Source organism: Leucopleurus acutus, assembly GCF_964270905.1.
Source record: "Leucopleurus acutus genome assembly, chromosome: 15".
NCBI lineage: Eukaryota > Metazoa > Chordata > Mammalia > Artiodactyla > Delphinidae > Leucopleurus > Leucopleurus acutus.
Genome location: NC_139157.1, coordinates 3,051,050 through 3,062,943, shown reverse-complemented (window position 1 = coordinate 3,062,943; position 11,894 = coordinate 3,051,050). Strand labels below are relative to the sequence as shown.

The 11,894-nt window shown below is 44.0% G+C and overlaps 1 protein-coding gene across 1 annotated transcript; it reads right to left on the bottom strand.

Moving 5' to 3' along the window:
• Nucleotides 1-358: 358 nt before the first annotated feature.
• On the bottom strand, nt 359-11,894 carry MPC1 (mitochondrial pyruvate carrier 1). The gene is made up of 5 exons (XM_082855503.1): nt 11,706-11,894; nt 4,479-4,482; nt 2,112-2,208; nt 1,219-1,351; nt 359-896 (listed from the first exon to the last, which is right to left on the bottom strand). The coding sequence occupies exons 1-5, from the start codon at nt 11,774-11,776 to the stop codon at nt 872-874; spliced, it is 330 nt and encodes a 109-aa protein (XP_082711629.1). The 5' UTR covers nt 11,777-11,894; the 3' UTR covers nt 359-871.

Here is an 11,894-nt window from a genome sequence, read left to right as displayed (position 1 = left end):
ACCAGGCCGTCGACACGTGCTGTGGGCCTGCAAGCCCCACGGCTTCCCTGGAAACAGCACAGACGTTAGCTGACCTGCCTCGGGGGGAAACTCAAGCCCAGGATGCTTCCGGGCAGCCTGCAGTCAGCTAGTGCGGGGCAGTTTTAGGCGCAGTGCTTGGGTGCCTTTTCTAATATCTGCCCATTGCAAGAGCGCATTATGAATAGCTGGGAATGTGGACGCTTTCCCGAAACTGGCCCCCAGCTTGTCACTTCCCTAGCCATCTGAATCATTTTCAAGGAGTTCCACTTTTCACCTGTAATTGACCTTTTAGGGATATAGTTCTTCAGTTTCTTAATAAGGCATTTAATCATGCTCATTTGACAAATATTTAAATCATTTATTGCCATTAATTTACAGCATTTCAATATACACACTGCATGGAAATACAAATACCTTTTCAAACACTGGCAATGTGATTTTAGCTATGTGGCCAGCTGCCAGCTGTCTCATGGTCATTAAACGAAAGGTCAGGATTTCTGAGTACTTAAATGCTGATGGTTACAAATTTTGTTCTCTTCGGTTTTTCATAAGGTAACTTCTAACAGATAACATACATATTACTGCAGATAAAACCATCACTGGGAATCATTACATTGATCGCATATTTGAGCTATGCTTTCTGAAGAGAAGTAAAACATTCAGTACTTGTAAGGCAGCCGAGAGTGGCTTTGGGAACTCCCTGCTATTTCTAGAAGAATCGTCTGGTTAGTAAAAATAGCATTCTGCATATTTCTCTTAGCAAGACTATTCACTAGGGTGGAATGTGTGACTCAGCAGCAGCAGCTGGCAGTGCCACCCCTTCAAGAAGCCGGTTCTTCATTTTCCATTGTTATGCTGAGGCATTTTTAGACATCCTGGGAAGGAGCACAAAGGCAAACGCAATGAGAGACAAAACTTCACCGCCAGCCTCGAAGGCCTTGGAGGGCTTTAAGAAGACACCTTTACGTTAACATGTATTTCAACTCACGATGTCATAAGAACAGTAATACCCTATTTCATGCTAATTTTCATGTTTGATAAGTGGATTCTCATCGCACTGTCTCAACGGCGCAGTCGCTTCTCAGCGTATTTCTGCCCTGCATCGAGTCTCCCCAGCCGCACAGTCACAGCCCGCCCCACGACAGACACAGGCCTCCCCAGCTCCTCAGAACACAAAGCTCAGCGGGACCTACTTACTCGTGCCGGAGCAGCCGTCCGCCCTGGGTGAGCTGGGCTACCTCGTTGGTGGCGTGGCAGGCGAACAGCAGCCAGTTGCGAGGCTGCACCTTGTAGGCGAATCTCATGAACGCCAGCGAGTAACAGCAGAGGGCTGCGGGGACACGCAGGACAGTGACCTGCAGCCTCCAGCTGAGGGCTGCCGGGGACACGCAGGACAGTGACCTGCAGCCTCCAGCTGAGGGCTGCCGGGGACATGCAGGACAGTGACCTGCAGCCTCCAGCTGAGGGCTGCCGGGGACACGCAGGACAGTGACCTACAGCCTCCAGCTGAGGGCTGACAGGGCTCAACTGCCTCAAAAAAATAACCTTTTCTGCTAAAACCTTTACAGATGATAAAAGCTATTGCTTAGATGCTTCCATGAATGGGAAACTCATCAGATGGTTTGCTCCCGTTACGTATTGTTACTTATTACTTAAACAGTTAAAGAACATAATGTCAGTAAACTGACATCAGTTCTAGCCTCCTTTTCTGTCCCCTAGAGTGGTTTATAGTCCCTTATCTGAAAGAACTGCTATTTAATCCCCTCAACGAGTTTTATGTTCAAATATCAGGACTTCAAGTAAACTTTAAGATCCTTTTTCCACATAAAGTTCAAGAGGACACACTCCTTAACTAGGGGGACTACATCTGAAAGGCAAACGGGACCTTAACAAATACTTCCAACTACAGTAACCCTTTTCCTTCCTTACCATGAGGAGTAACACCCATCAATGACGTCAGGCGCTTTACGTTACTTTCTAATAGTGACTGTAGTGTCTGGTGCTACGAACTTGAAACGTAAGCAGGAGCTGTATTATGCTATGATTTTATATGTAAAGAGCCTCCCAGTTATTCCAATCTGCATCCTTACCAAATGTCATCCGCCCGCTGATGATCTCCGGAGACTTCTTCATGTCATTGATGGCGGCAATGGGAAGACCCCAGTTGGCTACTGGGCCCCAAAAGTGCTGTTAAAAAATGAGGGGAGAAAGAAGAGGAAAAGTGAAGACAGAGCGTGAACAGCTACAACTTCTCTTAAACAGTGACGTGAAGTATGCGGTTAACTGGGGAAGGCTACCGTGCAGGCGTTCAGTGTGCAAGCATGTGCCTATGAATCAGCAGTTCTCACAAGGTGAGAGCCCCAAACCAGAAGGGATCGGGCACTTTACCAAGGTCCCTACCAGCTTCCAGATCACAACTAAGTAATCTCAGACTGTCCCGTTTAGAGAATTTTCAAATGAGATTAAATTCTTACACAAGTCACTCTTGCTACAACTTAAACCTGTTACAACCATTCTCGTAATGTAACGTTTAAATCTATCAAACTTTTTTCAAATTTTCATTAAGGTATTTATTTGTCAACATCTCTTAAAATGCAGACCCTAAGTTGGATACTTTTTCTGAAGAAAGTAACTTAATAAGGGAAGAAATTGCTTTTCAGCCCATACGAGCTATATGAAGATCAGAGAACCTAAAAATCTACACTCAGACCCCCAGATAATGAGAAATTAAACTGAAAATTAATTTTGAAGTAATAGGAACAGCCTATATTTAAGAAATGGATCAGGAGTTTCTCATGTACGACCATGGCCATCCCAGGGTACCGAAATGAAGTTGTCCACGTTGAACAGTAGCAACATGCAATTTAATTTAACTTCTGAGGTTGAAATAAGTCCAGGGGCTTTCCCCATTAAATTAAAAATTGTTTTATTTATGTACGATTTGCAAATAATGCTTTAAAATATGAAGGAGAGAGTTCCCTGGCGGTCCAACGGTTAGGACTTGGTGCTTTCACTGCCCTGGCCCGGGTTCCATCCCTGGATGGGGAACTAAGATCCCGAAAGCAGTGCAGCACGGCCCAAAAAAAGTGAAAAACAAAAAATAAAATAGAATATGAAGGAAACCACACGCTGTTGGGTAAAGACCCTTTTCAGTTATCAGAACATTAAGCAGTGCTTTATTTCTGCCTATCAGAGCATTTAAGATAAACGCAGACTGCAAAATACGTTTCTAGACCTGCACTTCTAATACTGACCAAGAGTCATTAAAATCCAAAAACTTCGTAAGAATGAGAAACAAGGAAATGCAAGAAAAATAAGTGAGAATTACCTTCGTCATGATTTAAGAATATTTTGAAACATTTACATAACGTGTTTAATGTAAGCACGAGGCCTCTGCCTTAAATAGCCATAAAACTGTCAGAGCTGTTCTACTGCCAGCATGGTGAGCGCTGCACGATCTCACACCTGAGTCGCGGGCGCCGCACCTCAGGCGCAGCTGGTAGAAGAGCCTTTGGGGTTCCGGGGGGCTATTTAGTCCTCCTGCTTTCAGACTGGATTTTGGCTCAGCTACTCATTGCTGACACTCTAATGCTTCTTGTGCCTAGATGAAGCCTGGCCATTTTCCTCCTTCCTCATCCTCCAGACCTCTGGTGATGGAGTATCTATCCCTCCTCACCTACCCGCCTGTTTCCCTTCCTGTCCTTCCCTTTGTGTCCCTTCACTTTTAACTCTCTGTTACTCCAGTGATGTTTCTCTCCTCCTTTTTTTGACCACGTCAGTCTATTCCCATCGCTTGCCTGTTTAATCACTTTCCACGCTCTGCTCTACTCTGCACGGTGGCCCCCAGATCCCCGCATTATGCACACACTCAGGGCTGCCCTGAGGGGCTCAGCCAGGCCAGGCGCCTGCGCTCACAGCTGCGGCCAGGTAGTAAGAGGCCACGGCATAAATCTGAAACCTGAGGCAGCCCGGGGGACTTCTGGTCACAAGACAGTATTCAAAGTTTTACTGTGGTGAGTGTAGGGTTATATGAAGCAGCGTTCTGCAAGTTAAGGGCTATATATACACTTGCGATTATAAGCATTGAGATATACTTGAGATATTTCATAAAAAGAACATAAAAGGTAAAGATAATTTCAACACTAGTTACTAAAATATCTAACCACAGAAAGTTAATAATACATCTTTTCTATCGAGTACAAGACTCTAGTTCTCACTTCCCTTTCCTGGAATACATGTTTGGTCTGTGCTCTGTCAGATATTCATCAGTCAATGCACTGGTCCTGCAGAGAAGTTAGTGTCCAGAGTGGAACCGGTGGACCAAGGGGTCACTGGAGGTGCCCTTAGCCCGGGACCCACAAGGTCCCAGGATGTGGCATGATAGCTGTCTCCTGTCCATACTCTGTTAATGCAGAAAGTCTGCAGAAGCCTGATATGAAGTAGCGACAGGTTCTTACCGTACTATTTTGTGAGGAGTCACCGAGGTTCAGACAGGAGAGACATGAGGGGAAAAAAAAAAAAGATCAGATGCTTTGTAAGATTTCGGTTACTTTAACCTCATACATGTGTTCAAGTTTCAGTAACAGAACTACAACACTAGGAGCACATATTCTTTTTTTTTTTCTTGAGAAGATCTAGTGATATTAGGTCAATAACTTTGACCTAATGAAAGTAAACCTTAATTTTATGAAACGTAAACTTAATCCTTAGAGTGGAGCTATCCAACAGGAATATAATGCAAGTCACGAACAGGAGTCACATGAAATTTAAAAATTTCTAGAAGTCATGTTAACAAAAGTGAAAAACAACAGGAGTTAATTTTATTATTTATTCCAACATTTCTAAATATTTTAATTTGAACACGTAATCAATAACAACCTATTGATGACGTATTTTACATTCTTTTTCGGCACTGAGCCTCCGAGATCCGGTGGGTGTCGACACAGCTCAGCTTGGACTGGCCACCCTCCACGAGCTCCCCTGCCACCTGGGGCTTGTGGCTCTCAGACTGGACAGCACGGGCTTATAGGGGGCATTTCTTTGAAAATGACAAGTTGGAGAGAAGCACAATGCTGCAGAATTCTACCAGCAACGGACTTTCCGTTTTTACTTACCAACAGCCTCTCACCAGAACGTAAGCTCCTAAAAATAGGCGTGTAATTCCATATTCTGTTCACAGCTGAAACTCTGGCCCAAGTGTGCCCAGAATTCACAAGGCACTCAGAAAATGTTTGCTGAACGAATGAAGAGAAAGGTCTTCTAATGTTAAGTGAATTGTTTTCCTGAATGCTAAAATTAATACCATTCAGAAATACGTCGAATTACTTTTACTTCTGAGATGGCATTTCTTCTTTTCAGGATATAGCTTAATTGTTCTGACAAGGCAAACTCTTGAAAGTGTAGCTCCTGAAAGAATTACTGAAATAAAATGATAAAATCCTCTATACACACTGTCTCGTCCAAACAGCTCCGCTAGTTGTTTTGATGCAGAGGTCAAGGAGGTTCTAATCTCCAGCATGAGAGTAGTTGTTGACGATGCTAATAATATACTTCAAATAGGTTCTGTTATGAAATACGAACAGCCTAGAAAGAGTCCGTCTTTCAATGTTAAGTGCACTGTTTTAATAGATAATGTTTCAGCTGCGGTAACAAATTACGTTGCCAAGATTGTATTTCACAGCAAGTCCAAGCTGAGCACAGTGTTTGGACGGCAGAGAGGGTGAGTCCCTTATCAGGTCAGAGGGCAGGATCCAGTAGTTTATGGACTATAGTCACCTGTGGTGTCACTCTCCTTTGTTCAGGATCTGAACACAGGCCTTTTATTTATCTGTAAATTACCAACGGCACATTTTTTTCCTACAAAAATATTTTAAAAGATGTGTTTCTTAAAATCTAAATTGTCAGCTCGGAGATAATTGAGTTTTCAATTCAGGACCCTTTCCTTGAGTTGTGCACTAGTTCAAACTCTACCCTATTTTACAACAGGCAGGTTATAAGGGAGTGTGAAGGAGGAATAACTTCTGCCATCATACTCTGCTCAATCCCAAAGTCCTACGTGAAAGTGACCACAAAAATAAAGTTGATCACATCACTTTAATAGTGGTTTAATGACGATAAGCCAATCTGAGAATAAATTTATTCTAAACATCCCTGGGAAATACAAAAAGCCACAACTCAGCATCCCTTAATTCTATGTCAGAACTGTCCAAAACATGCATCAAGTACTCAGGCAAAAAATCTGAGAAGCATATTTGCGCAGAGCCAAACTGGACAAGAAAAGCTTCCTAGTATGTATTAGCTTCTGTTCCAAAGAAAGGTAAACTTATAAGCAACACAAACTGCAGTTGGCGGACAATAATGTTAAAACTGTGTGGAAAATACCCTTGACTTTCTCTTTATTCGGTATGTTGCCTGTATTTTGTTTCAGTGAAGGTTAAAACAACCTCAAAATGCATAAGGGTTTTCTTGGTTCACTTATGACCTTGAATTCTTGCGGAGGAAAAACCGATCTCCCCCGTTAAGAATGATGATGGAGGTGACAGAGGATGACTACCCTGCATAAACTTTATCCTCTGTTTCTCCTTAATTTGGAATGCTGTTTGTTTGGCTCCAGGTTTCTTCTAAGCTCATTTTTATTTTCTTAATGTCTTCTCGGCATTGCCAATCTGTTTCTTCCTTTCCTAAAATTACTGACAGTAACTGTTAGCTTTCTCTGAAAGTACTGTGAGTAATTTATAACTTGCTTACACAATACTAAAAGGATCTAGGTGGCAGCCTAGCATAGTCTGTTTATGTCATCACTGAGAGCGGGGTAAGGCTTGGAGACGTTCGAGCCTGCAGTTCTCCTACAGGCTGAAAACGCTCACTGCCATTTCAGTTACGCTCAGCAACTTGTACCTCATTTTCTAGTCCAAGTTAAAATGAGAGGGAGTTTTAACAATCAGAATGTGTGATATTCAACTGTATTTAGATGGTCAAAACTAAACTGGACGGCAGAAAAGAGATTCCTGTGGCCAGTTCTGCTTCAACACTTTCAGCCTCAGTAACTTTCTGAAGGTCATTTACATGGCAGGGAAGTAAGGCCAGGGGCGGGTATGCAAGCAGCATGGCAGAGAAGGGAGGCAGACACAGGAAAAGTAGGTGCAAAGAAAGTACCTGAAACCTTCTTTTCAAAACTGTTTTTGTGCATAACCATTTCCCTTTAAATCTTAATGTCATCTTAATGACATTCCTGTTTTGGTTTCACAGGTTTGGCGTCCAGAGGGTCTCAACTTTTCCGCCTGGTTTGGATCTGTTTTTCCATATGGCAGGTGAAGTGTTGGACTACCTGATGTCTGAAGTCTATTCCAGCTCTAATATCCTATAACTTGTGAAAGACTCCCTGTTTTCCACTGCAACTTCTCACTTGGGTAGTAAATATAAATTCTTAAAGCTCTCCTGGAAACTAAGAAGTTAAAATAACTTAGAATAGATAACCTCATTAACTGGAGAATATTCACTGCCAACAGCCAACTCACTTCAGATTTACAAGAGCATGCTGACTGATTAACTGATTTTCAAATACTCGTGATCTAGGTTCTACCTAAGAAAGCATTCTTTGCACATATATCCAAATACATATGTGCACGTATACCTCTGTTCACTTCTCTGAGGGAGGGGAGTAAATCTCTAGTATAAATATACACAGACCTTGACCGACTCAGTCACTAGAACACACATCCTACCTCAAAACTTAGTTGCTCATCTAATTTATTTTTCTTAACCAAAATTCAGGAGGGAGAATAAGAGCAAAAAAGAGACAGCTATCTTCTTTTACTCCACCAATAACGTATGTGAGGAAATAGTTTATTTAAAAAAACAAAACAAAACGATAATAGAGATCCAGGAAGTTCTTGATTCAAGATTTTCATTAAAGTAAGTAAGAAGAAATCAGTGAAAGGAAGGATGGAAGGCATCAGAAGGAGCACTGGGAGCCCAGGGATTAAACATGGAATACTGATAACAATAACAAGAGAACATTTACTTTTGTAATATACACAGCACTGTGCTGTGTTGTCAAACAGCTACCAAAGCCCCAACACCAAGCAATTTGTCCAAGACTACACAGCTGGAAAGCAAACGGGCTGGGTTGCAAACCCATCATCAAACCCATCACCTATAGGTGTAATACTACTGCCATCGCTTCCAACAAAAACTGTCAGGAATTACTTAACAGTTTAATACTAAGACCCAAGTTAAATGCCCCAGTTGTCCCAGTAATGCCGTTTATAGCTGTTTTTTCCCATATCAGATCCAATCAAAGTCCACACACTGCCTTTGGTTACAGCCTGTTCTAACTCGTGTTCCTCAATGAAAAAAAAAAATCAACATTTTAAAATACACTTGGAAATTCACTTTAGTAAGAAAGACATTTCAGTCTTATCCATAAAATGTAATTGACAGGAGGTTATAATCTATGTAAAATATGACTTTAAATTTTTGCTAAAAACTTCAACTATGTTGTTAATAAAATGACTTTAAAAATTCTAGAGCAGCTTTAGTTTGGAAAACCTCTACACCCCTTCGGCAGGCTGTAAAAACAACGCTAGAGAGCTTGAGTTGTTCAGGAGTACAAATGATTGACAAGGCGAGAAGGCACAGGGCCCCGTCTCTGATTGGAAGAGAATATGAAATTGTCTCCTTATGGCTTTATTTATTTGCCAAAGCAAAGCAGGGGCCGTAAGCAAGAAGACTAGAGGACCAAACAGGGGAAACGTTCCTCTAATAAATGCTGGGGAGAAGTGACTCCTTTCTGGAGCAAAAGCTAATAAATGAGCTGCTGCTGAGCATTTTGATATCAGCCCAATCACTGCTCTGCAGGCTGGCATGAAATCCTACTGCTGCCAGGAGCAGCAGGGAAGACAAGGCCAGTGGACATCTCACTTCACCTGTTCAGTCCACAGAAGGATTTCCAAGTCAAAATCGCAGAGCTTTACGCCTCATGAAACTGAGCAGGACCCTGCAGGGCCTTCCTGAGTACAAATGCCCCTCTGTGTCCCCCGTTTCTTGTTGTAGAAAAAGGCTTTAGTCTTCCAGGCCTTCCCCAAGTTCCCAAGGGCGGACTCAAGCAGTTGCTAAGGAGGGAAGTGAGGGAATGCAGGAAGAAGGAAAAGCAGTTAAGCAAGAAAAGTAATGATAGCTTAAACAATAGTTCAGCGATAAAACAGAGCCCTAGTTCCTCCTGAAGGGATACACATATCAATCTAACACATATCTTTGAGGTGTTCTGCAGGAACTAAGGCTCCCAGCCAGGTGGAGGATGGTCACTACATTCCCACCACAAGAGGTAGCCTTCAGACTAGTTGGAACTAGAAGGTTGACATAAAGATTCCCAAAATATCACCCTGTTACCTCACCACCTACCAGTCAGAAGAAAGTCCACAAACTGATCACGCACCCTGCAACCCTCACTCCTAATGTGTCTTTAAAAACCCCTCCCCGAAAGCCATCTGGGAGTTTGAGCATGAGTTGCCCCTTCTCCTTGGTTGGCAGGCGCCCTGCAGTAAACGCTGCACTTCCCTTCCCCACAACCAGTGTCAGGAGACCGGCTTTGCTGTGCGTCGGGTGCACAGACTCAAGTTCTGTTCAGTAACACTCACACTTAAGATTTTAACTTTTCCCATATCAGTACACTTTTTAAACTGTTTCTGCTACAAAAATAGCAAGATATAATAGAAATACGTAGTGATTTGGGGTTTCCAAGTATTTTCACATCCCTCATCTGGTTTACTTTTCTCAACAACCCAACCAGATAGGGCACTGTCATTAAACCCATCTCACAGACAGGGTAACAAAAGTCCACTGGGATTGACTGCTGGGGATCCCTTGGCTAGAAGTCATTCTTCAGAATCCTAGCTGGATGTCCTACCAGGCAGCACTTTCCTGGACACTGCAATTCTCTTTTTTTCCTCATTTAGTCAGAGCTTGATACAATAAAAGCAATACTAGAAAAGGCATGTAAACATTAAAGCTACATGAACTTAATCTTTGAAAAAAGGTTAGACCATATATCAAAGTATTCAATTGAAATATCTGGCTCACAGACACCTGTCTAGTAAAAAAAAAAACATACATTTAGAAAAGCAGGGCTAACTCTCTTCATTGAAAATACATATATTTTACAAATTCTTCTTGTGTAACAGAACGTTAGGTAATCATCAGCATATTTCTAATATGGATAAGACTTTATTCTTAATTACATCATACAGTTTTACCCTTAGCTGTACTTAACTATTAGGAAGGCTCATACAAAGGAGAAACATTAGTGAAACCTAAGGTAATATTTGAAGTCACAGAGAAACCTGACTGCAGGGACTAATAACACAGGCTTCCATGACTACTTTCCTCCCATCTCCCCAGCACATTACTCTGATAAATACTCTGCTCCACAGTACTAAACATCTGTCCTAATTAATAATGGTCCTATGCAAGTACACAAAGTTCATTTTTGGAAAGTCAAGAGTGAAGCTTCTGTTTCCAAATTTACCACGTGGCAGACAATTATTTTTCTTACCCTACTGCCCTTAAAATTACAAGCAAACAGTATTTGCAATAAAATTCAGAATTAAAAAAAAATCCTTTTTTTTTCTTTTACTGGTAAAATGAAGCTGCCTTCATACTGTACCCTATGGATACTTATTTCTCCTCAGCTGTCATCACTTCACCTCTTTACTACACTAACCTGTTGAAAAATACTGCAGCCCTACACTTACCTAGGTTTAAAAAAAAAATCACAAAGAAAAACTAAAATGTATACACCTAAATAAACTATATCAAACGGTTTTAAAGTTATATTAAATAAATGAAATAAAAAGCAAGCATCTCAAGATTACAGGCGAAAATAAAATACAGAAAGTGGGACTTCCCTGGAGGTCCAGTGGTTAAGACTAGCGCTTCCAATGCAGGGGCCGCAGGTGGCCCCTGTGGGGGGGCGGGATTAGGACCCCGCCTGACGAGCGGCGGAGCCAAAAAATAAAATAAAACATAGGAAGTAGGCTTTTCATCCCGCCACTGCCCTTTCTTTCTCATTGAAAATAAAGACTTAATGGAAAGCAGAATATTAAAAAGTATGCCCTTGGTTGGCAGAATATTCGTATGTTAGATTTGATTCCGTCCCACGCTTGACGTCCTGAAGCTGCGAAATCCGAAGGGCGAGGTCGACCGGGCAGGCTCAGTGCCCTTGTCGCGGAAAAGGAGCACCTGCGGCTCACCTTCCACCGAGCGATGCCGGGACGCGCCCTCCCAGCCCGCGCCCGGGGCAGGTCCGCCGCACACCTGGGCACACACCTGCTGAGCAGGTGCAGCGAGCCGGAGCCCCGGCCCCACTCGCCGGACCGGGCCCGCTCTCGGCGCCCGCCCGCGCCGGGGTGCGGGTCCCCCCGCCGGGGCTCCGGCCCGCCCCGCTGCCCCACTGTCCGGAGCCCCAGGCGCCACTACCCCGGGACCCTGCCCGGCTGCCTGGACTCCCGCCCCGCGGCCGGGAGCCCCAACCCCGCTGTCCGCAACCCACCGCCCCGCCGCCCCGGAATCCCCGCCCCGCTGCGCGGAGCCCACCCCGCTGCCCGCACCCTCGCGGCCCCTCGTCCCGGCGGCGTCGGTTCCGCACCCTGGACCCCTCGGTGGGTCCGGCCCCGAGGACTCGTCACCTCATGAGGTAGTCCCGGAAGTCCTTGCTCCGGACATAGTCCGCCGCCTTCCGCACCAGCGCGCCCGCCATGGCCGTGCCAGACACCAGGCCGCCCGCGGTGCCCTCGGCGCCGCTCCTCGGAGCCCAGTGACACCCGGCGGAGCGGACAGCGCGGACACCGCAACCGCTCGCCGGCGTGCCTCACGAC